At 42.6% G+C, this 27,506-nt stretch overlaps 1 protein-coding gene across 2 annotated transcripts in view; it reads right to left on the bottom strand.

The window, feature by feature from the left end:
- TPD52 (tumor protein D52) overlaps positions 1 to 26,041 on the bottom strand; it is a 136,542-nt gene extending 110,501 nt beyond the window's left edge. Inside the window, exon 1 of one of the 2 annotated variants that reach the window (XM_050802239.1) lies at positions 25,790 to 26,041. In XM_050802239.1, coding sequence (XP_050658196.1) covers positions 25,790 to 25,808 — 19 coding nt within the window. In that variant the 5' untranslated portion in view covers positions 25,809 to 26,041. Of the gene's footprint in view, positions 1 to 18,419; positions 18,517 to 25,789 lie in introns of those variants that run through there. The other variant, XM_050802238.1, reaches the window with a different exon arrangement.
- Between the last annotated feature and the right edge of the window lie 1,465 nt (positions 26,042 to 27,506).

Here is a 27,506-nt window from a genome sequence, read left to right as displayed (position 1 = left end):
ACATGTTCAGCAATTTCACTTCTCTATATTACCCTAGACAAACATAGCTGCATAAAGGAGGAATAAACAAAGATGTTCAATGCAGGATTTATTTGTAATAGTTAACAAAAAATACTGGAAAGAACCAAGTATCCATTAATAGAATTAAGGCACATTTATACACGGGTACACTATGCAGAAGTTAAAAATAATGAAGTGATCAATATGTACTAGCACAGAGAGTGCTCCATGACACGGGGCTGATGAAAAATACAGAAACACAAGCGTGACAGCATAGCACACAAAGAGAGCGCGGTGGCTCATGACACGGGGCTGATGAAAAATACAGAAACACAAGCGTGACAGCATTTGATTTTTCAAAAGGCACACAAAAAAATCCCATGCTATACAGCGTTCCCAAATGTGGTCCCTGAACCAGCAGTATCAGCATCACCTATGAACTTGCTAAAAACGCAAATTCTCAGGCCTCACCGCAGACCTACTGAACCAGAACTCTGTGGGCGGGGTCAGCAGTCTGTTTTAACAAGCCCTCTGAGGGTGTGAGGTCTTGTTTTAACAAGCTTGAGAACCACTGGCCTACATGGGCAGGCATAAAAATCACTAAGAAAAGGCTGGCCAAACTTGCACCAGATGAGGTCCCTGCACAATTCTCCTTATCTATACTCTTGCCTATCTTTATCCATACTCTTGTGTTCATGTATGGCTCCTGGAAGTTAAAAGTCCATTTTTAAGATACTGCAGGTGCTAGGGAGGAGCCTGGGAAAATGGTTAACTATGCATCTCAGCAAAGATAAGGGAGACCTCGCTGATGGAATGGGAGAATGAGGTTCCCTAAGAGCTGCTGAAACACTGCCAACCACAAAAAGCACAAAAAACACATCCAGTCAGAATTTTACTCCAAAACTCTCAACAGAGTTCGGCTGGTCTTACGGGTGACTCCGGTGGAGAGAGTACATGACAGTCAACACTAGTGGGAAGGACAGCTAGCCACCAAAGGATGAAAAAGAAAGAACAATGAAGACCTTGTTTGGGAAAGCTAAACTATTTACATAGTCTCTGTTGTCCTGTTTTGTTGATTCTTTAGCACTACATGTGGTAGCGGCTACCCCAGCTCCCAGCCCCCACCATCATCCTTACATTTGCAGGGGTTGTTGAGCCAGGCAGCAGGGCAAAGGCGACAAAAAAGGTAGCTCTGCCACCTATGGAACAAACCTTAGTGAGGCCCTCTAGCCACTACCATTCTAATCCCTAATCAAGCCTCTTCAAGACAGTGGGGCCTGGAAAATGCATGTGCGTGCGCGCGCGCACACACACACACACACACACACACACACCCCACCCCTGGTACTTTATTTCCTATTAACTTCATAATCAGAAGTGAAATCAACCATTACTGCCAATGCTTGTAAAGACAAAATAAACGCCACAAGAGTAGTCAGGAACTCACTTTAAAATAAGGTTTACAGAAATCTATAAATCTAAAAATAAGATAACTGCACTTAATTTTCAGTTGAGAGATTGCCATAAGAGGTAACCGTATTAATCTCCCTACTATTGCTATCTATTAAGTCATGTTCCAAACCAGAGCTAAAAAGTAAGTAGCATTTTATTAAAACTTACAAATTTTCACTTCTAAGTTTTTTTTTGAGACAGGGTCTCATTTTGTCACCCAGGCTGGAAAACAGTGGCAAAATCACAGCTCGCTGAAGCCTCAACCTCCCAGGCTCAAGCGATCCTCCTGCCTCAGCCTCCCAAGTAACTGGGATTACAAGTGCACCACCATTCCTGGCTAATTTTGTGTGTGTGTGTGCATGCGCATGTGTGTGTATACAAACAGAATCTCCCTGTGTGGCCCAGGCTGGTCTTAAACATCTGGGATCAAGCGATCCTCCTGCCTTGGCCTCCCAAAATGCTGGGATTACATGCAAGAGCCACTGCACCTGGCCCTAAATTTTTTTTTTTTTTTTTTTTTTTTTTTTTTTTTTTGAGACAGAGTCTCGGTCTGTCACCAGGCTGGAGTGCAGTGGTGCAATCTCTGCTCACTGCAACCTCTGCCTCCCGGGTTCAAGCGATTCTCCTGCCTCAGCCTCCTGAGTAGCTGGGACTATAGGCAAGTGCCACCATGCTCAGCTAATTTCTGTATTTTTAGTAGAGACGGGGTTTCACCATGTTGGCCAGGATGGTCTCGATCTCTTGACCTCATGATCTGCCCACCTCGGCCTCCCAAAGTACTGGGAATACAGGTGTGAGCTACCGCGCCCTGCTCTAAATTGTTTTTAAGTGAGATTTTAGTGGATTTGATGTCAACACTGTGTGGCATCACCCTCGACATATATCATACGACAGTTTTAAAGCCAGTATCTAAAACAGCCTAGATATTCTTTAACATTCTGATAAAAGATCAAGTAAAAGTTTTGCTCTCTGTAATAAGCACTCTTCAGATTTTGCTGAAGAGAAAATGCAAAATAAAAGCACGTTCTCACTCTGGGGTTTGGGGAACATCAGTTACTCCAATTTGAAGCTTTATTCTCTTCGATTCTGGGAGGTCATCATAACCCACTTATATTTTGATACAAGCAATGCCTATGCTCGAAGACTGAAGAACTACAAAGAAACAGCTGTATGCCATTCCACTTTCTGGGCCATGTTTCTCCATTGTATAGAGAAAAATCATTTCTTTTTTTAACCTAAAAGCAAACACAGTGCTGCTCACCTCCCACTGTTCAGCCTATTTTTTTCCTCCTTTAACAAGGCCAAATTTTTAGCTGTATCCATTGAGAAGCTTAAGTTATTTACACAGAGATGATGAAGCAAAAAGTGTTGCTACAGTCTCATATAAAAGAAATATCCAATTATTAAAACAAAACCAAACAAAAAAAAAGGTTTGCCACTACATAGGTTTGGCTGTGTCCCCATCCAAATTTCATCTTGAATTGCAGCTCCCGTAATTCCCACGTGTTGTGGGAGGGACCCAGAGGGAGGTAATTAAATCATGGGGGTGGGTCTTTCCATTGCTGTTCTTGTGATAGTCTCATGACATCTGATGGTTTTACAAAGGTTTTATAAAGGGCCGTTCCCCTGCACACGCTCTCCTTGCCTGTTGCCATGTAAGACATGACTTTGCTTCTCATTCGCCTTCCACCATGATTGTGAGGCCTCCCCAGCCATGTGGAACTATGAGTCAATTAAGCCTCTTTCTTTCATAAACTACCCACTTTCCAGTATGTCTCCTCATTAGCAGTGTGAGAACAGACTGATAAATAATAAATTGGCACTGGTATAGTGGGGTGCTGCTTGTAAAGATACCCAAAAATGTGGAAGTAACTTTGGAATTGTTACCAGGCAGAGGTTGGAACAGTTCGGAGGGCTCAGAAGAAGATAGGAAAATGTGGGAAAGTTTGTTGAATGCCTTTAATCAAAATGCTGATAGTGATATGGACAATAAAGTCCAGGCTGACGTGGTTTCAGATGGAGGTGAGGAACTTGTTGAGAACTGGAGCAAAGTTGACTCTTGCTGTGCTTTAGCAAAAAGACTGGTGACTTTTTGCCCCTGACCTAGAGATAATGGTAGAACTTTGAACTTGAGAGAGATGATTTGGAATATCTGGCAGAAGAACTTTCTAAGTGGCAAAGCATTCAAGAAGAAGCAGAGTATAAAAGTTTGAGAAATTCGCAACAGAAAAGAAAAACCCATTTTCTGGAAAGAAAGTCAAGTTGGCTGCAGCAATTTATATAAGTAATAAGGAGACAAACATTAGACAAATGTAAAGACAATGGGGAAAATGTCTCCTGGGAATGTCAAGAGACCTTCAGAGCAGCTCCTCCCATCACAGGCCTGGAGGCCTAGGAGGGAGAAATGGTTTCCCGGGGCAGGTTCAGGGCACTCCCGCTGTGTGCAGCCTAGGGACTTGATGCCCTGTGTCCCAGCTTCTCCAGTCATGGCTAAAAGGGGCCAAAGTACAGCTCCGACCGTGGCTTCAGAGGGTGCAAGCCCAAAGCCTTGGCAGCTTCCACCTGGTGTTGAGCCTATAGGTACGCAGAAGTCGAGAATTGCAATTTGGGAACCTCCGCCTAGATTTCAGAAGATGTATGGAAACGCCTGGATGTCCAGGCAGAAGTTAGCTGCAGAGGCAGGGCTGTCATGGAAAACCTCTGCTAGGGCAGTGTAGAAGGGAAATGTGGGGTTGGAGCCCCTACCAGAGTCCCCACTGGGACACTGCCTAGTGGAGCTGTGAGAAGAGGGCCATCATCCTCTAGATCCCAAAATGGTAGATCCACTAACGGTTTGCACTGCGTACCTGCAAAAGCCACAGACACTCAACACCAGCCCGTGAAAGCAACTGGGAGGAAAGCTGTACCTGCAAAGCCACAGGGGTGGAGCTGCCCAAGACCATGGGAACCCACCTCTTGCATCACCATGACCTGGATGTGAGACATGGAGATCATTTTGTAGCTTTAAGATCTGAAAAAAAAAAAAAAAAAAAAAAAAAAAAAAAAAAAAAAAAAAAAAAAAAAAAAAAAAGATGCCCCACTGGATTTCGGACCTGCATGGAGCCTGCAGCCCCTCCATATTGGCCAATTTATCCCATTTAGAATGGCTGTATTTTCCCAGTGCCTGTACCCCCATTGTATCTAGGATTTTACGGGCTTTTGATTTTACAGGCTCATAGGTGGAAAGAACTTGCCTTGTCTCAGATGAGACTTTAGACTGTGAACTTTTGAGTTAATGATGAAATGAATTAAGACTTTGGGGGACTGTTGGGAAGGCATTATTGGCTTTGCAATGTGAGGACATGAGATTTGGGAGGGGCCAGGGGAAAAAAGGTATGGCTTGGCTATGTCCCCACCCAAATCTCATCTTGAATTGTAGCTCCCATAATTCCCAAGTGTCGTGGGAGGGACCTGGTGGGAAGTAACTGAATCATGGGGGCAAGTCTTTCCCGTGCTGTTCTCGTGATAGTGAATAAGTCTCATGAGATCTGATGGTTTTATAAAGGGGAGTTCCCCTGCATATGCTCTCTCTTGCCTGTCACCATGTAAGACATGACTTAGCTGCTCATTCACCTTCTGCCTGATTGTGAGGCCTCCCCAGCCATGTGCAATTTAAGTCAATTAAACCTCTTGCCTTTATATATTATCCAGTCTCAGGTATGTCTTTATTATCAGCGTGAGAACAGACTCTTACAATGGGAAAGAGAAACAACAAAAGTATATTTTACCTCTGAAAAGAATAGGCTTAAAACTTGAAGAAACAGCCAAAGTGATTTTTAAAGTACATCTAACAAAAATTATGGGAGGCCACTGTTTTTGGACTAAGCTCCTGCACTAAGCCCCAAGAGCCAGACCACACCAAACTGAGTTACTCATGCTAACTGCCACATAATCATACTGAAACTTTAAAGAAGTAGTAGATTCTCAAAAAAAGATCAGTTTTTTCTGGAAACAGGCGATTCCAAACTACCGGAATCAGCATAATAAGAAAGTCTCCTCTGCTTGAACCCTAACAAAGAAGTAACCTGAAGTAACTTCTTGTTAACCAATCAGCTTTTTTTTTTCTATTGTTCTGTTTCCTTGTTCCTTTATAAAAGGCACAGTTCTGACATTGCCCAGTGGACGCTCTCAGTCTCTTTTATAGAATGGAGGCTGCCCACTTCCAAAATAATGAATAAACGCCAATTACATCTATAACTAAATTTGTTGTAATTTTGTCTTTTGACAGGTGCAAGATATAATTACAAGGTCACTTTGTAATATATCCATCGCTAAATGAAACAGAAAGCAAATTAAGTTAAAAGCAAGACAATAGATGTTAATTGCACTTATGCTGATTTTTGTCAGAAGAGACCCAAGTACTTCCTGGTAAGCAGCTTTCAATATAAACAAGAGCCCTGCACCTCTCTATCAGTTCAAAAATAGAATACTGAAACGCTAGAAAGGTAACACCCAGGCTTCAGTCGCACCTTCTAGAACAGACTTTTCTAAATAGCCAATAACAGCTCGAGAAAGGGAGAAGATCAGACCTGCCTTTCATGCCCCCTATCCCAAGAGCAAGAGGTGAATCTTGAATACCTTTTCCTACCCAGAGGCAGAGAGCTGACCGGGGAGAGAGGCCAGCCATCTCCTCAGCAGGAGGATGAAGAAGCCAGGCCAACCCTTGATAGTAACCAACAGAATCACATGGGCAGAAGCAAACTGGAACGGCAGCACCAAAGGAGGTGTGAAATGCTGTGGTGAAAACTTCCTTCCTCCTCAACACTTATTCCCAACAACAAAAAAAACACCCACTACCATTTAATATCCAAAAGAGTAACTGGTGCGTCTAGCTCTAAAGATCTCTCACATGAAAGATGTCAGGTGGCCAGCAGCAGTGGCTCACGCCTGTAGTAATCCTAGCACTTTGGGAGGCCGAGGCAGGTAGATCACCTGAGGTCAGGAGTTCAAGACCCAGCCTGGTCAACACAGTGAAACCCCGTCTCTACTAAAAATACAAAAATTAGCAGGGCGTGGTGGCACAAGCCTGTAATCCCAGCTACTTGGGAGGCTGAGGCAAGAGAATCGCTTGAATCTGGGGGGGCAGATGTTGTAGTAGCCAAGATTGTGCCACTTCACTCTAGCCTGGGTGAAAGTGTGAGACTCCGTCTCAAAAAAAAAAAAAAAAAAGATGTCAGGCACAAGCAGGTCTCAGGTTTCCTTCAAATTGAGGAAACTGATAGGCCTGCCAAAGACAGCCTATGTGGCAAGTAAATGCTTGTGATTAAGAACCTGAATATCAACTTGATGGGGTGTGTGCAGGGGAGGGGAGAAAGGGAGCGTACACGAAAACATTTGTGAATAAAATTAGTAATTACCTTCATTAGAATGTGTCTAAGTTTCTGATAGCACATTTGACCCAGAATTTATATGTATATTAAAGAAGACTCTTAGGCACTAACAAATATGGGAGGAGAGTGCTGAGGTTACTAGGATTTTATTACAAAGAAATGTCTTACTTCTATGCTTTCACAGGTGTCTCCACTAAGGTTATGTACAACTGACGCAAAAAATGGTAAAGAATTACTTCAAGCATAGGAAAATTCGAACTACATTAAGTACAGCTGTTTTGACTGCAATGTTCCAGGAACTGAAGGAGGTTAATGGCATGACAGATGCTTCCGAGACATGGGGCCTGCACGGTGGGCTGTCCATTGGCTTCCCTTGGAATAAGCAGAGTGTCGTGCCTTGGTAGGAAAAACTATTTCCTCAAAGGAAGCAATGATCCCTCAAGAAGGCTGGACAGGGGTGAGCAGAATGCTTCCTTTCTGGCACTTTCCACATCTCATCATTGCCTTCTGCCCTCTTAGGTCCCAGGCGCTTTTAAAAATCAACAACAGCAAGACTTTTTCTCTTTTCTTTTTTGGCTACACTGGCATCATAACATTCTACTAGACGTTAACTCAATAATTCAAAGCTAAAAACCCCAACATTTGAGACTTGGTATTATTAAATAAATCACCTCCATTTTGGCAAATTTACATCTGTAACCAATTCATTTAAGGTAAGATTTCTCTATACTATGGAGAGGCAGTAAAACATTGGCGATAAACTCTATGATCTTGGGGAGTTCCTTAATCTCCCTAAACTTTGAGCTCCCTCATCAGTAAAACAGGAAAAGAGAAAATACATCTGCCCAGGGCTGATGTGAGGGACAAACAGGGCATTTGCTGCCCATAGATGTTTGGCGGGACCCAGGCCCTAGGAAACACTCCTTCAATGTTAGTATCACTAGCAAATAAAATACCTTTCTTTCCACATAGAACTGGTTGAAAAGAACTAAAAATTTCAAACTCTTCAATAGCAGAAAGGCCCAAACCATCCCCATCTCTCCCTCTGCATCCTTTCACTCACCTTTTCCAACCTCTACAAAAAGGATGAGCAGAACCTGCCCCACTGTGAAGGACACAATCACATCTTCTTTTGTTCACTGCACAAAATAAGGCTATGAAATAGGAGTGTTGGTGGGAAAATGAACACACCTTTAAAATTCTAAAAAATAACATTATCATCAAAAGCTAAAGGGTGACTGGGTGGGCAGGCAACTTGGTCAGGAAAAGCAAGAGAGACAGAGAAGCAAGGGGCCCTGTCGTCCCCCATGGGGAGTATCAGGAGGGCTCCCAGGACTCCTGTGGAAGAGGCAGGCCCAGCCCGCAGCCTCCGCAAGCTCTAGACACAGGTGAGGCTCTCAGGAGTCGAACCCTCGCTGGTGACCAATGTGCGCAACGCCCAAGGTGGACGTGACAATATGACAGAGCTCTATGTCCTGGCATGGCACCAGATTTGAACTTCAATTGACTCACCGCTTACTTCCCTCTCCCTTTAAGTGAGAATGAAAAATCAAATGTCCTCTTCATCTTCTAATAAGTTTTTAAATTATGACACCTTTGAATCAAGAAAAAGGAAAGTTGCTGCGGCTTCTATATGTTTCTCCTAGGCCCAAAATTCATACAGAGAAACCCAAATAGCTGAACTAATGAAGTATGATTTTTTAAATTCTCAATTAATAATTCAAAATGTTTCTTCTGTGTTTTGAATCATGACATACACACCAAAAAAAAAAACAAAAAAAACCCTAAATTAGCTTTGAAGTAGCAATGAAATTAACTAATAAACAAAGTAGGGAATCCATTTCAGGGGTTTTTTTTCTATTATTCCTGCAGAACAAAATGTAATACAAGACATAAATCATACATAAATTAGTATATGATGATCTGTGATGAGAAACCTTTGAGGCTACTATTGTAATTGTTTTGGGGGGTTGTTTTGGTTGGTTGGTTGGGTTTTTTTGTTTGCTTTTTGTTTTTTTGAGACAGGGTTTCGCTCTGTCACCCAGGCTGGAGTGCAGTGGTAGAGTCTCCGCTCACTGACACCTCCACTTCCTGGCCCAAGCGATCCTCCTGCCTCAGCCTCCCAAGTAGCTGGGATTACAGGCATAAACAACTGCTCCAGGCCTGATGTTACTACTGTAATTGTTTTGGTGCGCCGTAAACCATACTTGTATAAAACAGCAAATGTAATCAATAAATGTTGTGTGTGTTCTGACTGCTCCACTGACTGGCCGTTCCTCCATCTCTCTCCCTCTCCTTGGGCCTCCCTATTCCAGTGATTTGAAGTGGTGAGAGAATAAAGAGAATGGTAAGGAAAGAAATTTACAAAGAAGATTCAGCATGTGCAAGAATGCAGATGTATGAGAGGGCAAAAAGGCATTTATGAAACCTCAAACCACGTAGTGGTTATCACGGGGTCTGGGTGCTGCATATCTGCAAGGCTCAGGTTGGAATAGTCAGATGTTGAGCAGTGGAGGGGGACTCAAGGCATCTGAGGAAAAGGAAGAGTACAGAAAATCTCAGATTGAATGGAGAAGTTTGAGATAAAAAATATGGAAAGGGCCAGGCGTGGTGGCTCATGCCTGTAATCTCAGCACTTTGAGAGGCCGAGGCGAGCAGATCACTTGAGGTCGGGAGTTCGAGACCAGCCTGACCAACATGGAGAAACTCTATCTCTACTAAAAATACAAACTTAGCCAGGCATGGTGGCACATGCCTGTAATCCCAGTGACTAGAAAGGCTGAGGCAGGAGAATAGCTTGAACCCAGGAGGCGGAGGTTGTGGTAAGCCAAGATCGTGCCATTGCACTCCGGCCTGGACTACAAGAGCAAAACTCCGTCTCAAAAAAAAAAGAAAGAAAGAAAAGAAAATATAGAAAGAAGAGCAGATGAAGGGATGGAGATGATGCATTTGTTTGGGGGGGTACATCATGTTTAAGGTCTGCTCCAGTTATCCAATGCTACATAACAAGCCACCCCAGAACTTAGTGGTTTTAAACAACAGCATTTATTACAGTCACAGCACTGCAGTTTGGGCATGGCTTGGTGGGAACAGCTATTCTCTGCTCCACTCAGCCTCAGCTGGGGGGACTTGAAGACTGAGGCCGGGGGCATCTGAAGGTGCACCCACTCACATGAGGGGCTACTGACACCAGGAAGACCTAGCAACTGAGGTTTCCTGGCACCTGCCTCCGTGCTGGCCTCCAGCATGCAGCCTCAGGGTGCCTAGGCTTCTTACATGTTAGCTCAGGGTTCTTAAGGCAGCAGTTCCAAGAGAGGCATGCACAAGCTGTGTGGCTTTTTATGGTCTAGCTTTAGAAGTCACATGGTGTCACTTCCATCTCATTGTATTAGTTAGAAATACAAATAGAAAAGGCCAGCCCATATTAATCCCAGCACTTTGGGAGGCCGAGGCGGGGGGCGGATCACAAGGTCAGGAGATCGAGACCACGGTGAGTCTCTACTAAAAATACAAAAAATTAGCCGGGGCGGTTGTGGGCGCCTGTAATACTCAGGCTGAACCCGGGAGGCGGAGCTTTGAGCCGAGATCGGGGCTGGGTGACAGAGGAGTAAAAAAAAAAAAAAAAAAAAGAAAAGGCCAGCCCATAACAAGGAGAGGGGAATCAGTTTTGTATCAACGATGTTAAACATGTTTTAAAACCATCACCAAGTCCTTGTGGGATGTCGATGTGGGTAGATTCAGGAGTGACATATGGATTTCTGAGAGAAAGAGTTGGGCAGGATATCAAGGTTTAGGAGACCTGAGGACATGTGATACTTGAAGCTATTAAGCTGTTTAGATGGCCCAGGAAAAAGAATAGGAGAAACATGGAGAAATGAGCATGGAATGTGAACATCTCAGGGGGGAAAGGAAGGTATGAATTAAGAAATGGAGTGCTGGACTTTCAAAGGCTGTGGGGATGCCAAGTAGATTGAGAGGGAAGAGTAGATACGGGATTTGGTGATAAGGAGCAGTAGTGGATAATGCTGAGAGATTTGGGCTCCGTGGATTGGGGTAGAGTAGAAGAGAATTGGGGTTGGGTTGAAGAGGAGTGGGGTGGGGTGGAGGAGAATGGGAGGGCTGGTACAATGGATTCCAGGCCTGCAGGAAGAGGGGAATCGTAAAGGGAAGGCAACTGGAAAGGGAGATTGCCCTTTGCCAAAATGGAGCTGATTATTTAATAATACCAAGTCTAACCAGTGATTTGAGGTTCCTGCTCCACTTTGGATTGGAGGGAATTCACTAAGTGCCTTTGAAAAGCTGGTTGCTTCATCAGACTTCACTACTTTTCAAATTTAATATCTATAGTCATCATCATGAACTTAATAATCCAGTCAAGAGAATGTCATCTGCAGTGACCACAGCCCCACCAGCCAGAGCCCAACCAAGCAGAAGATCAGGCTCCTGGAACCAGAGGCCCCTCTTGAAGGCTAAAAAACAAAAGGAAATAGGTTTGGGAAAGGATGGTAATGCTGGGAAAAATAGAACCCTAAACCAAGAGAAATGTGCCATGTCCTCTTCACCATCAGTCAGGATTTTCACTGAATCCCTGACACAATCAGCAGTGTCAATCCACTATAAAGTCACCAGGAGAGGCAGGCTTGGCCAATAGGTTTCCCCCTCAACAATGACCTGAAGAAAAGCACTGACCGACTCTCAGGTCGAGGAACTGCTGTTCTAGAATGTAAATCATTTCTCAAGAGAACCTGAGTGAGAATAGTTAACAAATCCAGAAGCTGCACAAATCAGTCCCATAGTCAAGATACCCCATGATGAAAACAAGCACTCACAACTTCAGGTTGGCCCTTAGAAATCACTGGTTAAAATTCTAAAATCACAGCGTTACTACAATTTCACTCAAATGTTACCTCTAGACTAAACTGCTTTTCTGGCTATAATACCACCCAGAGAAAGTATAATACTTTCATTTTGCAAATATTTAATATGTTCTTATTCTCTGCAAGGCTCTTACACATTAAAGTGAATTATTGCTTACAGACTTGAGCTTCCTGAAGGTCAAACTCTACGATATCACTATTAAAATACATTTTGCATTAAAAGCATCTTAACTAAAACCAGTGGCATCCACAGGCATAGCAAATCCAGTTATTCTCCCTTGCCTCTGGTTTCTGCTCTCATTTTACAAACACACACAAATGCCAAACTACTCATCCTCTCTACTGAGGAACTAAAAACAACAGTCAAATTTAATATCTATAGTCTATTTGCTTGGGAATATCTGCTTGGGAATAGCCAAGCAAATTCCCATCACTTAATCCAAATTTCCCTTTAAAACACCCATGACTTCTTCAAAGAGCAGTCTCCCTTTCCGGTTGCCTTCCCTTTACCATTCCCCTCTTCCCACAGGCCTGGAATCCATTGTACTGGCCCTCCCATTCTCCTCCACCCCACCCCACTCCTTTTCAACCCCACCCCAATTCTCCTCAACTCCACCCCCAAGCCCCATCCCTGGAACCCAAATCTTTCAGCATTATCTACCACTGCTGGAGTGGTGGATAATGGGGGTGGGGGAGATGCAAACATTCAGTCAATAGCAGCTTTCAAGTCCAAGTTCAAAGGTCAGGAATTTGGACTTTAGGAATTCTTTTCTGAAGACCCCAGCCAGGGCTGCTCACTTCCTCCTCGGCCAGGGTTATAAACCTCTCACAACATCCACTCTACTACAGCAGCCTAGTTGTATGTTTGTTTCTCCAGAATGGCCTGAGAGCAGGCTCAGAGCCTAGATCGCACCACTGCACTCCAGGCTGGGCAACAGAGTGAAACTCTGTCTCAAAAAAAAAAAACAAAAAAAAGAAGGAAATAACTAACTTCAATAGAAGAGCATCGAAAATGTGTTTATGAAGTACTTATTTAGCACTACGTCCAATATCTCACTTGTCTCTAAAGAAATAAAATGTTTCATTTAAACTGGGAACCACTGAGTTAGCATTTTACAGAAATCTCTAATATTCAGTTTCAAAAATCAGTATCTATTGAGCACCAGTACTAGTAACAGATTGTACCTAATTTTCACGCATATGTGAGATACCAGCCTCAGAGAAGTTTAGTGACTTACCCAGTGTCTCACAACCAGAAAATGATGAAGCCCAATTTTGAACCTTGATACGACTTCAGGTTCAGTATTCTGAACTAACTTACAATTAATTCTGATGCCTAAGATCAGACACAGGCCAGACTCTGATATAGATACACTGCTTGGTGCTCCTTTCCATGGCTCCTACCACAGCTGTACTGTGCTTTTGAACAACACCTTTGCAAGGAAAAGGAAGATTGTCTGCAACTTTTATGTAGTATAGGTATAGGCTGAGTAAGGACATGTACTCTCTAGCCAGACATCACAGATCAAAATCCCAGATCTGTCTGTGCCAAGCTGTGTGCCCCTGAAAAAGTTATTACTCTGTCCCTTCATGCCCTGTTTCATTTGTAATGCAGGGATACTATTAGCACCTGCTCACAGGGTATGTTGTGAAATTTTTCAAAAATGAAACATGAAAAGCATTTAGACAGAACCTGGCATATAGAAAACAATAAATGTTGTTGCTGGTAACCACAGTAGTTGTATTACTAAAAATGACCCAGTAAAACCCCAGCTGGAAAACTTAAATAATTGTAATGCAAAGCTGAAGCTCTGTCACTTCAGATTCCAATTTTGTTTCAATTATTTGGAAAGAAAACATTTCTTTAAAAAGTATGAGATGTTCCTAGCCCTATAAACTTATTAGAAAATGTGGTTTAGGCCAGGCAGTGGCTCACACCTATAATCCCAGCACTTTGGTAGGCCAAGGGAGGAGGATCACTTGAGCCCAGGGGTTCAAGACCAGTCTGGGCAACATAGTAAGATCTTGCCTTTACAAACAATAAAAAAATTAGCCAGGCATGGTGGTGTGCGCCTGTAGTCCCAGCTATTCAGGAGGCTTAGGTCGGAAAATTGCTTGAGCCCATGAGGTCAGGGCTGCAGTGAGCCATGACTGCACCACTGCAACCCCAGCCTGGGAGACAAGAGCAAGACCCGATCTCAACAACAACAACAAAAAAAATGCAGTGTAAATTTTTCTTGGACTCCAGATTATTCTCTTAGAGACAACAGATTTGGGATGAAGCTTTTGTAGGGCTCTCAACATCCAGCAGAGTACATCTGGGGAAGTCGTGACCATTCAGATTATGTTTCCTCCTATATAAAATGAAAATGTACCAGTCCTACCTCCCTGCAGCATTGAAAGACTGAAATGAGATAATATGTAGAAAATTAGTAAGAGTTCTGAAAGGCCGTGTGGTATCATCGTCATCATTATCATTCTGGGTTCCAATAAAATAATATTCCATACAGAATATTCCAACTTCCTCACGGAATATTCCAACTTCCATACTGAAATGGAAGACTGATCATCCCTTTGCTAAATGTCTCACGCAGGCAAAATGTTTGCATTTTTCCCTCTTTACAGAATTTTTGTTCTGGTTTACTAGTAGCAAGCACTTTCCACTACTGTGAACATACTCCTTGCCCTTCTCAAATGTGTTTTTTAAAAACTACTACTAAAATGTGCTGAGACCATCATGTCTCCTAGGCTCAAAACACATTAGAAGTAAATAACTGGCTGGGCACGGCCGGTGGCTCACGCCTGTAATTCTAGCACTTTGGGAGACCAAGGCAGGTGGATTGACTGAGCTCAGGAGTTCGAGACCAGCCTGGGCAACATGTCAAAACTCCACCTCTACTAAAAATATTTTTAAAAAGCCAGGCATGGTGGCACACGCCTGTAGTCCCAGCTACTTGGGAGGCTGACGCACAAGAACCACTTGAGCCCTGGAGGCAGATGTTGCAGTGAGCCTAGATCACACCACTGCACTCCAGTCTGGGCAAGAGAGTAAGACTCTGTCTCAAAAAAATAAATAAATAAATAAAAGAGGTAAATAACTAACTTCAATAGAACAGTATTGAAAACGTGTTTAAGTATTTATTGAGCACTACAACCAATATCCTTTCAAGAAAAAAATTTAACCAACACTGTCTCTTCTACCTACATACATACATGATACATACATACATACATACCTACATACACACCTCAGGAGCAAAGTACCAATGTTGCTTCTATTTACAGATCAGATTTTCAGTGATTCTATGTAAGACTATAAGCGTATTTAGAACATATTCCTATCTCCCTGCCAAACCATGTTCCTTCTCTAATTCTTAGTCTTTTCTATCCAAACCCATCTGACTCTATTAATGCTAGAAGTCTTTGATTGATATATGTGCAATATGAGAAATATGGAGTACCTACTACATACTTGAACTGCATGCTGGGAATACAATGTAAGGCAGTCTCGTGTCCTAGTGACACTATTTCTAGCCAAGTACAGATTCTAGTGGGTTGGATAAACTACCATCTTTATTTCTTAAACCCTCCTGATTGGACCATAAGCTCCTTTTCCACACCACAATGCCTCCAAATAAACTAAGGATACAATGGGTGAAATTTCATCCTGTTAATAAGTTCCCAATCCAAAACTTTATCAAGAACACATTTTTTATATATATATATATATATATATATTTATTTTTTTTTTTTAAGACAGAGTCTTGCTCCGTCACCCAGGCTGGAGTGCAGCGGTGCGATCTCAGCTCACCGCAACCTCCACCTCCCGGGTTCAAGCGATTCTGCTGCCTCAGCCTCTTGAGTAGCTGGGACTACAGACGTGCGCCACTATGCCCAGCTAATTTTATATTTTTTGTAGAGATGGGGTTTTGCTATCTTGGCCAGGCTGGTCTCAAACTCCTGACCTCAAGTGATCCGACCACCTCAGCCTCCCAAAGTGCTGGGATTACAAGCGTGAGCCACTGAGCCCGGCCTTAAATAATTTTTAAAACTGACATTTACATGTGTATAGCTGTAACATGAAACACACTCACCATGCTTATGAGCCAAGGCATGTAAATTAATAGCCTGTCTGAAATCACTATTTTTAGTACCAATTACAAGTGTCTAAAGAGAAAAGATACAAAGAAGGAAGTACCGAAAGCCACACAAAGCCATGCAAATTACCCCCAAAATGTCACCTGGAAAATATTTGCTCCTAATACTGTATTTTGTTAATAAAAATAACATTAAAAGATCCACCATAACCAAAATGATAAGCAAAATAGAAAAAGTAAATATTTGCCACGGAGGGAAGGTGGCAGAGAACAATGAGAAGGCAAGACACATTAAGATCCCGATTGTAAAAAGTAGATAAGTAACAATCTCAAGAGGGAAATACAAATGGCTAATAACATCTATAACCTCTCTAGGAAACAGATAAATTGAAGCCTATAAGCTCTGTAATTTTATTTTAAGGAAATGACTAGAGAAACTGAAGCAGAAGGACTCCTTGAGCCCAGGAGTTCAAGGCTACAGTGAGCTAGAATTGCATCACTGCGCTCCAGCCTTGACAACAGAGAAAGACCCTGCCTCTTAAAAAGAGAAAAGAAAAAAAAGACAAAAAAGGCAATTTATGTAATAAAAGATCTGCAAACCAAATATCCAATAAAGGGTTAACATCCAGAACATATATATATATAAAAGTCCTATAACTCAACAACTAATCTTATCAAAAACAGGCAAAACAGTCTTGCATAGTGGCTCAACACCTGTAAGTCCAGCACTTTGGGAGTCTGAGGCAGGAGGATCACTTGAGCCCAGGAGTTCAAGGTTATGGTAAGCTATGATTGAGCCACTGCACTCCAGCCTGGGTGACAGAATGAGACTGTGTCTCAAAACACAACACAACACAACAAAACAAAACAAAACCAAAAAAGGGAAATAACAAGTGTTGGCAAAGATGGAGAGAAACTGGAATCCTTGTGCACTGTTGGTGCACACGCAAATTGGTAAAGCCATGATGGAAAACAGTATGGAGGTTCCGAAAAAATTAAAACAGAATTACCATATGATCCAGCAATCCCATCTCTGGGTATATATCTAAAAGAAGTGAACACAGGCTCTCAAAGAGATATTTGCACACTCATGTTCATTACAGCATTATTCACAATTGCCAAGATGTGGAAGCAACCTTACTTTCCATTGACAGATACATAATAAAGAAAACGTAGTACATATATACAATAGAATATTATTCAGCCTTAAGAAGGAAATTGGGTCACATGCTACATATACATGAGCACCGATATTATGCTAAGTAAAATAAGCATGATTCCACTTATATGAGGTATCTAAAGTGGTCAAACTCATAAAATCATAGTTTCTATGATTGTTACCAGGGGTAGGGGATGGAGGAATGGGGAAGTCGGGAAGCTGTTGTTCAATGGGTACAGAGTTTCCATTTTGAAAAATGAAAAAGTTTCAGAGATCTGTTGCACAAAGAGGTACACATAGTTAACACTATTGTACTGTACATTTAAAAATGATTAAAATGGTAAATTTTGTTATGTATTTTTTACCACGAGAAAAAAAGGGCAATGATAGTTACGTTTTCCAGAATGAGATTCAGTAACAGGCATCAAAAGGCTTAAATATATTCACATCCTTTGACCTGTCTATGGAAATTTATCTTAAAACAATTTCTCTTAAAGCAGTATCATAGCTAAAATGGAATGTAACCTTACTCCAGGAAAGAAAGAGTTAAATAAACATTTGAATAGTGGAAGAGTGCAATCATCAAAACTTATAGTTTGGGGAAACTTTTTTTAATGATGTGGTAAAATTCTTATTATCAAATAATATCCAAAACAAAACTGTATGTGTAGTATATACAGTATAACCCAAATGAACATATATTGGGGTATTGAATAAAGAAACAGACCAAATTCTAACTAAGAGAGAGAGAGAAAGAGAGACAGACAGACAGACAGAAAGGGGAAAGTGGAGAGGAGAGAGAAGGAGAAAAAGATCTGCCAGCATGATTTTTGTTGAATTTTCACCTGGATAAGTTGATTCTAATGTTCATTTGGAAATAAAGTCTGGCAAGAATACCTAGAAAAAAAAAACTGACAGAAAAAAAAAATAGAGTAATCAAAGCAAACTAGCCCTTCCAGACATTTTTACATTTTATGATAACAAACTAGGTTTAGCTGCTGGCAATGAACATACACATAAAGAGAAAAGAAAAGAATGTAAGCACTTAGTACATGACAACAGTGGTATTTCAAATCAATAGAGGAAGAAGCCATGAGTCAATTAATGGTGTTAGGCATTCGGGTGGCCAATTGGAGGTGGAGGTGTTAAGATTTATACCTCACATCTTATTATCAAAACAAACTCCAGATTGAGGAAAGATTTAAACGTAAAAAATAAAACCATAACAACATAAACTCAAAGTGAGGAAGGCAATTCTAAAAATGATTCAAAAGCTAGAATCCATAAATGAAAAGAGCTATTAGTTAGACTGGGCATGGTGGCCCACTCCTGCAATCCCAGCAATTTGGGAGGCCAAGGCAGGTGGATCACTTGAGGCCAGGAGTTCAAGACCAGCCTGGCCAACATGGCAAAACCCCATCTCTACTAAAAAATACAAAAATTAGCCAGGCATGCTGGCACGCACCTGTAATCCCAGCTACTTGGGAGGCTGAATGAGGAGAACTGCTCGAGCCTGGGAGGCAGAGGTTGCAGTGAGCAGAGATCATGCCACGGCACTCCAGCACTCCAGCACTCCAGCCTGGGTGGCAGAAGGAGATACTGTCTCAAAAAAAAAAAAAAAAAAAAAAAAAAAAAAAAAAAGCTATTAGTATTTCTTCTTGGTTAAAAAAAAAAAATCACTATAAAGTCAAAAAAGGAATGGAAAGCTACCAAAAAAAATTAATTCATCTCATAAACAGGGGCTACATTCTATAAAACACAATAGAAAAACTGGCAAAAGATATGGACAGATATTTCACAGAAAATGCAATGTAGATTGTAAACAGATCAAAAGACGTAAACATATACTGAGAAATCATTTGTCCCCTATAAGGCAAGCAACAATGGAAAAGTGTGGCAACATCCTGGCCACAAGGCATGGGAAAGAAAACGCTTACACATGCTGGTGGAAGTATAACTGGCACCACTTCTATGGAGCAGAATTTGGCACTATCAAAATTGAACAGCCACATTCTTCTAAGAATTCTTCCTACAGACACACTGGCATTTTTGTGGAATGACTTGCATACACATACATTTGCTGCAGCTTTGTTTTAACAGCAAAATATAAGAGTAAAGGAGTTCAGAACACGACATCCCAAAACATTCCACTTTAACATGCTGATTATTTTGGGCTAAAGGCACTTGAAAAACAGCAGGTGTAAGAAGGCCACGCAAACCTCTTCTCTTTTTCCTGAAAGCAGAAGATGAAGCTCCCGTATGAAAGATGCCCTCCCTCTGTGAGGAGGAAAGAAACATTCTTATCACAGGAAATCCAAGCCCAAAGAAATCTGCATGAAGAAACCTTACTAAACTAAACCTTACCTTCCTAGTTACTTTTCCACAACTGCCACTCTTTTTTTGACCTAGTATATAATCAATCAGGCCAAGCCACTTCCTTGAGTCTTCATTCCTCTTGTGAGGGTAAAAGGTGTGTAATATCTAAAAAGCACTAAATAAAATTTGCATGCTTTTCTCCTGTTAATCTATCTCATGTTGGTTTAATTCCTAGGCCTCACCAGAAACCCTAAAAGGGTAGGGAGAAATTTTTCCTCCCCTACAAGGCAAAATGTAAATGTCCGTCAACAGGGAAAAAGTTAATTATCTATAACAGGATATAAAATGTTACATCTATAAATACATACATACAAATGGCCATTAAAAATGGAGCTGCTCTAGGCCAGGCGCAATAGCTCGCATCTGTAATCCAGACACTTTGGGAGGCTGTGGCAGATGGATTACTTGAGGCCAGGAGTTCAAGATCAGCCTGGACAACATGATGAAACCCCACCTCTACAAAAATAGAAAAATTATGGTATGGGGGTGCATGCCTGTAGTCACAGTTACTCAGATGGCTGAGGCAGGAGAATCACTTGAACCCAGGAGGTGGAGGTTGCAGTGAGCCAAACTGGTGCCATTGCACTCCAGCCTGAACAACAGAGAGAGACTCAATTTAAAAAAAAAAAAAAAAAAAAATTGGAGCTGTACTATATAACCTTATGTTGAATGATTTCTAAAACCTATACCATATTTAAGTGAAGAAAGGTGCTAAACAATTTATGTGCTAGTTTCTATCACACACTCAAATACCTATCAATGCTTTATACATATGCTTTATACATGTGTATGCATACATACATACACAGAATCTCTGAATGGATAGAGAAGAAAATGGTAGAAAATGGTTGTTACCCAAGAGAAATGTCCTGGGAGACAGAAATGGGAGGGAGATTTATTACTAATTTACAAACTTTTACTCCTTTTGAATTTTGTATTATGTGTATTTTTTTTTTTTTTTTTTTTTTTTTTTTTTTTGAGACAGAGTTTCGCTCTTGTTGCCCAGATTGGAGTGCAATGGCATGATCTTGGCTCACCGCAATCTCCGCCTCCTGGGTTCAAGCGATTCTCCTACCTCAGCCTCCCTAGTAGCCAGGATTACAGGCATGCAATACGCCACCACGTCTGGCTAATTTTGTATTTTTAGTAGAGACGGGGTTTCTCCATGTTGGTCAGGCTGATCTCAAACTCCCAACCTCAGGTGATCCGCCCGCCTCGGCCTCCCAAAGTGCTGGGATTACAGGCATGAGCCACCATGTCTGGTTGTTAAAGTGTATTTTTTTAATACACTTAGGGTTTTTTTTAAAGGGCAAGTTATAAAATGCAATATTCGGTAAGAAAGTTGTGATTTGTTGGCCAGGCGCAGTGGCTCACACCTGTAATCCCAGCACTTTGGGAGGCCAATGAGGGCAGATCACCTGAGGTCAGGAATTTGAAACCAGCCTGACCAATATGAGGAAACCCCATCTCTACTAAAACTACAAAAAAATTAGCTGGGTGTCGTGGCATGCGCCTGTAGTCCCAGCTACTTGGGAGGCTGAAACAGGAGAAATGCTTGAACCCAGGAAGCAGAGGTTGCAGTGAGCCAAGATCACGCCACTGCACTCCAGGCTGGGCGACAGAGCAAGCCTCAGTCAAAAAAAAAAAAAAATTGTGATTTGTTTAAAGCATAGATACATGAGCAGGTATAAATTAATATGCTAACTACGATTTCTCGTTCTCAGCACAGGATTATGGGTAATTTTCTTTTTCTCCATCAATATTTCTGATTTTTCTAAAATAGACAACTATTCTTAGGTTCCAAAAGGCATTTTTACATTCTAACTTTTTTAAAACTTCCACTAAATATTAAAATTCCTTAATCTGTTGGAAACATTTTTCTAATAAAAATACATGGCTACAATTACGGTTTCAGTACAGCTGGTACCCACTAGTTTAAATAAAATTTGGGAATGTCTCAGAAGAGAGATTTCACAACAGTCAATAATTAAAGCAGAAATAATTAACCCCAAAAGGAAAATAATCTTAGCCTACAACAAAAGACTCAGTAGCACAGAAGTTCCAGGGATTGGCCGGGCGCGGTGGCTCAAGCCTGTAATTCCAGCACTTTGGGAGGCCGAGACGGGTGGATCACGAGGTCAGGAGATGGAGACCATCCTGGCTAACACGGTGAAACCCCGTCTCTACTAAAAAAATACAAAAAACTAGCCGGGCGAGGTGGCGGGCGCCTGTAGTCCCAGCTACTCGGGAGGCTGAGGCAGGAGAATGGCGTGAACCCGGGAGGCGGAGCTTGCAGTGAGCCGAGATCCGGCCACTGCACTCCAGCCTGGGCGACAGAGTGAGACTCCGTCTCAAAAAAAAAAAAAAAAAGGAAGTTCCAGGGATTTGGGTGTTCTGTTTGGTTTTGCACTGTAAGTGAGTGTATTTGTTTTTATTACATGCATACATTATTCTGTTTTGAAATCTTGCTAAAAGATCACAACCCCTCCTACCACTCAGCTTTTCCCCTAGGGACTAGGCAGGCTGCCACATAAAAATAAATGCAGGAAGTGAAGAAGAGCTAACAAAGACATCAGCACCATATGGAAATCGAGAAACTGTTGACCAAATAAATTAACAGCCTGGGTGGGTCACGCCCAGAGACTTGCGAGTAGACCCTCAAAATTGTTATCCATTATTCTCTACATTTGATTTACTTTTAAATAAATGATACCCCACTTTTCTGTTATTTCTACGGCACAATTACAATGTTAAAATGATAGTGACATATTATTGTGTAATTCTTTTTTTTGAAGCCTTTCCTCTCTCCCTAGTTTTTTGGCCCCAGGAACCACTCCTCTTCCCCTTGAAATTATGAAGTTTTTTTGTTTTTTTTTAAATTCAAACTAGTATAATGTGTAGTGGGCTAGATGACTGTCACTTCTATATAATAGTGCTAAACTAAAGGTTATGACTAACATGAGAGCACTCAAGTATGCATATTTATTCAGCTCCATAAAAAGTAGTCAGGAGGGTTTTCTACACAATGTATGCTCTAGTTAGCAGCACTGCTCTGTCAAAGTAGGAAACACTACACAGTAAATGTGCTGCACTGAGCTTAATGCTTGGAAACTCTCGAGAGGCATTATGAAATTTAACGTATTTTAAATCATTTGATGTTCACTGAACTCTCACTATAAGCAGAGTATTGTATTCAAGTCCTAGGTATGAGAGAAAGTAGAAAAACAGCAGAATCTGGGCCTGATACTACAGAGTATTAGAATACTCATGGTTGAAAACATAAGGAAAACTCTGTGTTTATTTTAAAACTTTACAGCTCTGTTAAGTACAATCAGTAGCAAGAACAGATTTTTTGATAGCTTCACATAAGAAGGTTGAAAGAGGCAATTTCAAGAGATAAATGCACATAAGACAAGAGGGAGGGCATTTAATTTTGCATCTAGAGTTTCATTAGGGATTTTTTGAGGGACAAATGTAAGAAAACTCCATGTACATTACAAACTATTAAAAGTTCAACAAATCCTAAAATTTTCTGCTTTGGTTTTAAATATGTTGCCAAAAATCACAATTCAGGAGATAATCACAGAGTATGATAAACCTTATTTCAGCCAACACAGTTTGCTAGTGAACATCAGGTTTAAAATCCCAGGTTCTGCCTTTTCCAGTTTAAGGCAGGAGTCTTGCTCCAGATTCATTTAAGGCTGAGTCCACCCTACTAGTTCAAATATCTTCCATGTAAACTTACCCTCCAAGCCCGGCACCGCCTTATCAGCAACTTTCTCTGGCTAAGTTCTGCTTCTTGAGAATACAGAGGGAAAACAGAACAAGAGAAAGCAGGAAACAAGAGACGGATTTGGAGGGACACAGAGGTTACCATGGCTGGGGCCTGCTCGCTCATCTTAGGCAGTCAACACACATTTCTGAGCACCTACTGTGTGCACTGGTAACATAAAGATGAAAAGGCAGGTAGGCAGATGGAAGCAAAGTAAGGAATGGCTAGGTGGGTTTGTTTTTTGTTTTGTTTTGTTTTGTTTTGTTTTTGAGACAGAGTCTCGCTCTGTCGCCCAGGCTGGAGTGCAGTGGTTTGATCCAGGCCCACTGCAACCTCTGCCTCCTGGGTTCAAGTGATTCTCCCACCTCAGCCTCCTGAATAGCTGGGACTACAGGCCAGTGCCACCACGCCCAGCTAATTTTTGTATTTTTAGTAGAGACAGGGTTCCACCTTTTTGGCCAGGCTGGTGTCAAACTCCTGGCCTCAAGTGATCTGCCTGCCTCAGTTTCCCAAAGTGCTGGGATTACAGGCATAAGCCACCCCACCCAGCCTTGGCCACGTTCTAACACAGCAAAGCTTGGGAGTAAATGAACTGACCCTCCCAAAGCAGTGCCTTCATTCTGAGCAGAGTCCTCCACCCCAACCAAAGAAAATATGGGGAAAATATAGACAGGAAAAGACTCATCTTACAAGCTAAAGATATGAAAAAAAATATGTCTTAGAATGAGACACTTAAACTAGTCCTATAAAAACTACACAAAATGTATTACCAAGTTGGAATACTGCAGTGCTACCAATGACTGTCATTCTTACCACCCAAGCTAGAACACAAACACCATTAAAACTAGTTACTCCACTCACGTAAGTAAAACACAGCCATTTAATTTACTTTGACAAGTACCAGTTATTCTAAAAACATCATTATGTTAAATGACAGTGTAAAACAGATTAGTAACAGATTAGTATACAAACACCAGTGGACACGTTTGTCATCATGTCTCCCCCGTCCTGTGTCGCCCCCATTGAAAGCCAGACAGACATAATGCTGACTTACATGGTGGCCTCTAAGCCGGCTAACAATATATACAAGACATGTGACAAGCTTTCTGACTCAAACATTTGCATGTCTGCTATGTGCAAGTCATCATGTTACCCAACTAAGGACAAAGATGAAATATGTTTCTAACCTCAAGAAGCTTAAAATTTAGATAATAATGTGTATGTGTATATATACATTATACATTACCTGTATAATGTATGTATACACATAGATAATACATATAAAGCTTATTATAATGTCTATAAGCACTTGTGTTAAGTGTGAAATTAATCTGAAGGGGAGCGAGGAAAGCGTTGAAAGACTCCAAAGATTCTATCTTACAAGTAATTGAAAGTAAAGTACAGGCTTGGCCCAGTGGCTCACACCTGTAATCCCAGCACGTTGGGAGGGCGAGGTGGGTGGATCACCTGAGGTCAGGACTTCGAGACCAGCCTGGCCAACATGGAGAAACCTCCGTTTCTACTAAAAATATAAAATTAGCCGGGCTGTGGTGGCGCATGTCTGTAATCCCAGCTACTTGGAAGGTTGAGGCAGGAGAATCGCTTGAACCCAGGAGGCGGAGGTTGCAGTGAGCCGAGATCGCGCCACTGCACTCCAGCGTGGGCCACAGGGGGAGACTCAAAAAAAAAAAACGGAGTCTCAAAAAAATAAAGTACAAGATAGTATATTTGGAATATGGTTTGATTTACATAAAAATGCACACATGACGGCACATACTGGAGGAAAATAAGCAATACATGAAAACTTGTGTCAGGGCTCAAAACAGGAGTGATTCCTGTCCTCACTTCCCAAGATTACCTACCTTGTTTTCTTTCTTCAGCATTTATGTATCTTTTTAAAATCGTGCCACACACATCTGCGTACAGTCAGTGGCTTATGATCAGCAGAGATCTCTAGGATGAAACAATATTTAAATCTGAAAACCATGCCCTATTACTGCTCTATTTGGGGGCAATTTCACTTGAGTTGTTTTCAGAAACAAGTGCACCCAACGCTATGGTAAATTAGACTGAAGGTTTTGTGTTGTGGGAATTCACCCTTCCTACGAAAAGCTCTCTTCCCTCAAACCCACGGACACCACTCCACAATTTGGGGGTTCCTAGTATGATAAATATCTGCCTTCCAAACCCTCCATGGGCTCAAACGCCACCAAAAATCCTAACCACCTGAACGTAGAAGAAGGCGCAAAGTCTTAATTTATGAGGGAGAGAGGGGTTTCCCACCTGGAGGGACCAGAACGACCCACTCTCCTCTGTTCCTGGTTCCAGTCACTTACAAGAGCCGGCTGTGCCGTGCTCCCTTCACGCGGTTTTCCACCCAAAGCGCATCACTGCCGCCAGCCCCTGACGCTAGCCCCTTCGCCACCTCCCAGAACCTTCCCTCCCTCTCCCCCACACACGCACACTCACACTCAGCACATGCACACTCACACTCACTCACACACGCAGCCCCATCTGCCCCCGCCAGAGCCGCTCCTTCCAGGGCCCCAGGATGCCAGATCCAGATCCGGGAGATGCAACTTGCGGCGCCGGCCCAGGAGGCTCGGCACCTGCTCGGGCGCCGGGCCGCGCGCAGCCCGGCGCCAAGCCCAAGCCCGAGCCCAAGCCTGCGGGGTCCGCGCCCTCACCTTGCTCACCGCGGTCCATGTCTCCAGCCCGCCGCCTCGCGTCCTCTGCACCCCCGCCGCCTGCAGCCAGTCCCAGCTCGGATCGCCCGCCGCGCCGCGCCGCGCAGAGCTCCTCCTTGCCTCCGCCGGCGACTCCCGCGAAGTCCCCACCCCCAGAGGCGTCGGGCGCGGCGGCGCCGCCCGCCCTCGGCCGGGAGCGCTTTCCCGGGGCGTCACCCAACCACCTGACCCGGCCGACCTGTGCGCTCCGCCACGTCGGCGCGGGCGGCGCAGCGCGAGGAGGGCCGGGCGCGCCCCTACTCCCGCACCGGCTGGAAGTCGGCCGGGAGGAGGGAAGAGGACGGCGAGGAGATGGACTCGGCCATGGAGGCTGCGTGGAGCCTGCTTGGGAACCGGGATGGCGTTTGCCTTCCACCATCAAGTTATTTATAAAATCAAAAGTTTCCTCCGAGGCCTTGGAGCTGCCCCTTCTCTGCATCTGCGAACACCTACTTTCCTATACTTACAGTAGAAAACACAGGAACGTTATTTAGAAATGCCAATGGCTCTTTTTTCTCTGTATTTTATTACCTGAATAATGCCGTATGATGTCTTCTCTAACTAGGTCATAAACAAGCATAGGTAAAAATTGCAAAGAATCTCTTGAAAAATTATATAGTCCTTTCCACAGAATGCGGATTTTTTAGGTGACAAGCTAGGAAGATTTCCATATAATAAAAACCTGTTTTGAGTGCAGGACTGAGGACAACACTCAAATGAATTAAATCAAATGAAATTAATTAGATTAACCGAAGAGAATTATCAGCGGAGATCTTTGGAAAATGCGTGTTGAGGCGTCGTGTCCGTTGATCAGTTTGAAGTTCCTGTAACAATCCAGTTCTTTTCATTATTAGCCTTAACAATCTGTTTTCACAGGGTTCTGCAGTTACTCCTCTTCCATGAAGTCACTTTGATTGTATGGGTCGTGGTCTTCAGATGGTGTCTAAATTTCATAAGTCATCTGAGGTTGCAAATGAACTGGGCTTCTTTTCTGTATTGCTTGACGTTGAGCCCGAAGCATTGTGTAGCACTCCACAGACAACAAAGAAGCAGTTATTCAGATATTTTTAAATTACTTATAGTTACCTGAAGTGACTCCATGCTATTAATATCTCTATACTGTGGCGTTGTATGTAAAGTGTAGCGCTCTCTAGCCTGCATCTTCCAGTGTCTTCTGGTGACGTTTACTGTTTCACTCAACCAGATGTAATCTCTTCTCTTTGAGTCCTTCTACTCTCACTGCACTTGGCTCCTCTCCTGTGACACTCACCCCAGCGCTGGTGCCAGGATGCTACCAGTGTATGTTTCACAGTCCTATTAGGTTACAAGCTCCAGGTGGTAAAGTCCTTAAAATGGCCTAATAAAAAAAATCAAAAAACAGGCCTGGCGCGGTGGCTCACGCCTATAACCCCAGCACTCTGGGAGGCCAAGGCGGGTGGATCACTTGAGCTCAGGAGTTTGAGACCAGATTGGCCAACATGGTGAAACCTTGTGTCTACTAAAAATACAAAAAGTAGCTGGGCATTGTGGCACACGCCTGTGATCCCAGCTACTCAGGAGGCCAAGAGGAGAACTGCTTGAACCCAGGAGGCAGAGATTGCAATGAACTGAGATCGTGCCACTGCACTCCAGCCTGGGCGACAGGGCAAGACCCTGTCTCAAAAAAAAAAAAAAAAAA

The sequence above is a fragment of the Macaca thibetana genome, chromosome 8 (genome assembly GCF_024542745.1).
Source record: "Macaca thibetana thibetana isolate TM-01 chromosome 8, ASM2454274v1, whole genome shotgun sequence".
NCBI classification, from domain to species: Eukaryota; Metazoa; Chordata; class Mammalia; order Primates; family Cercopithecidae; genus Macaca; species Macaca thibetana.
This window is presented reverse-complemented; position numbering and strand designations above follow the sequence as displayed.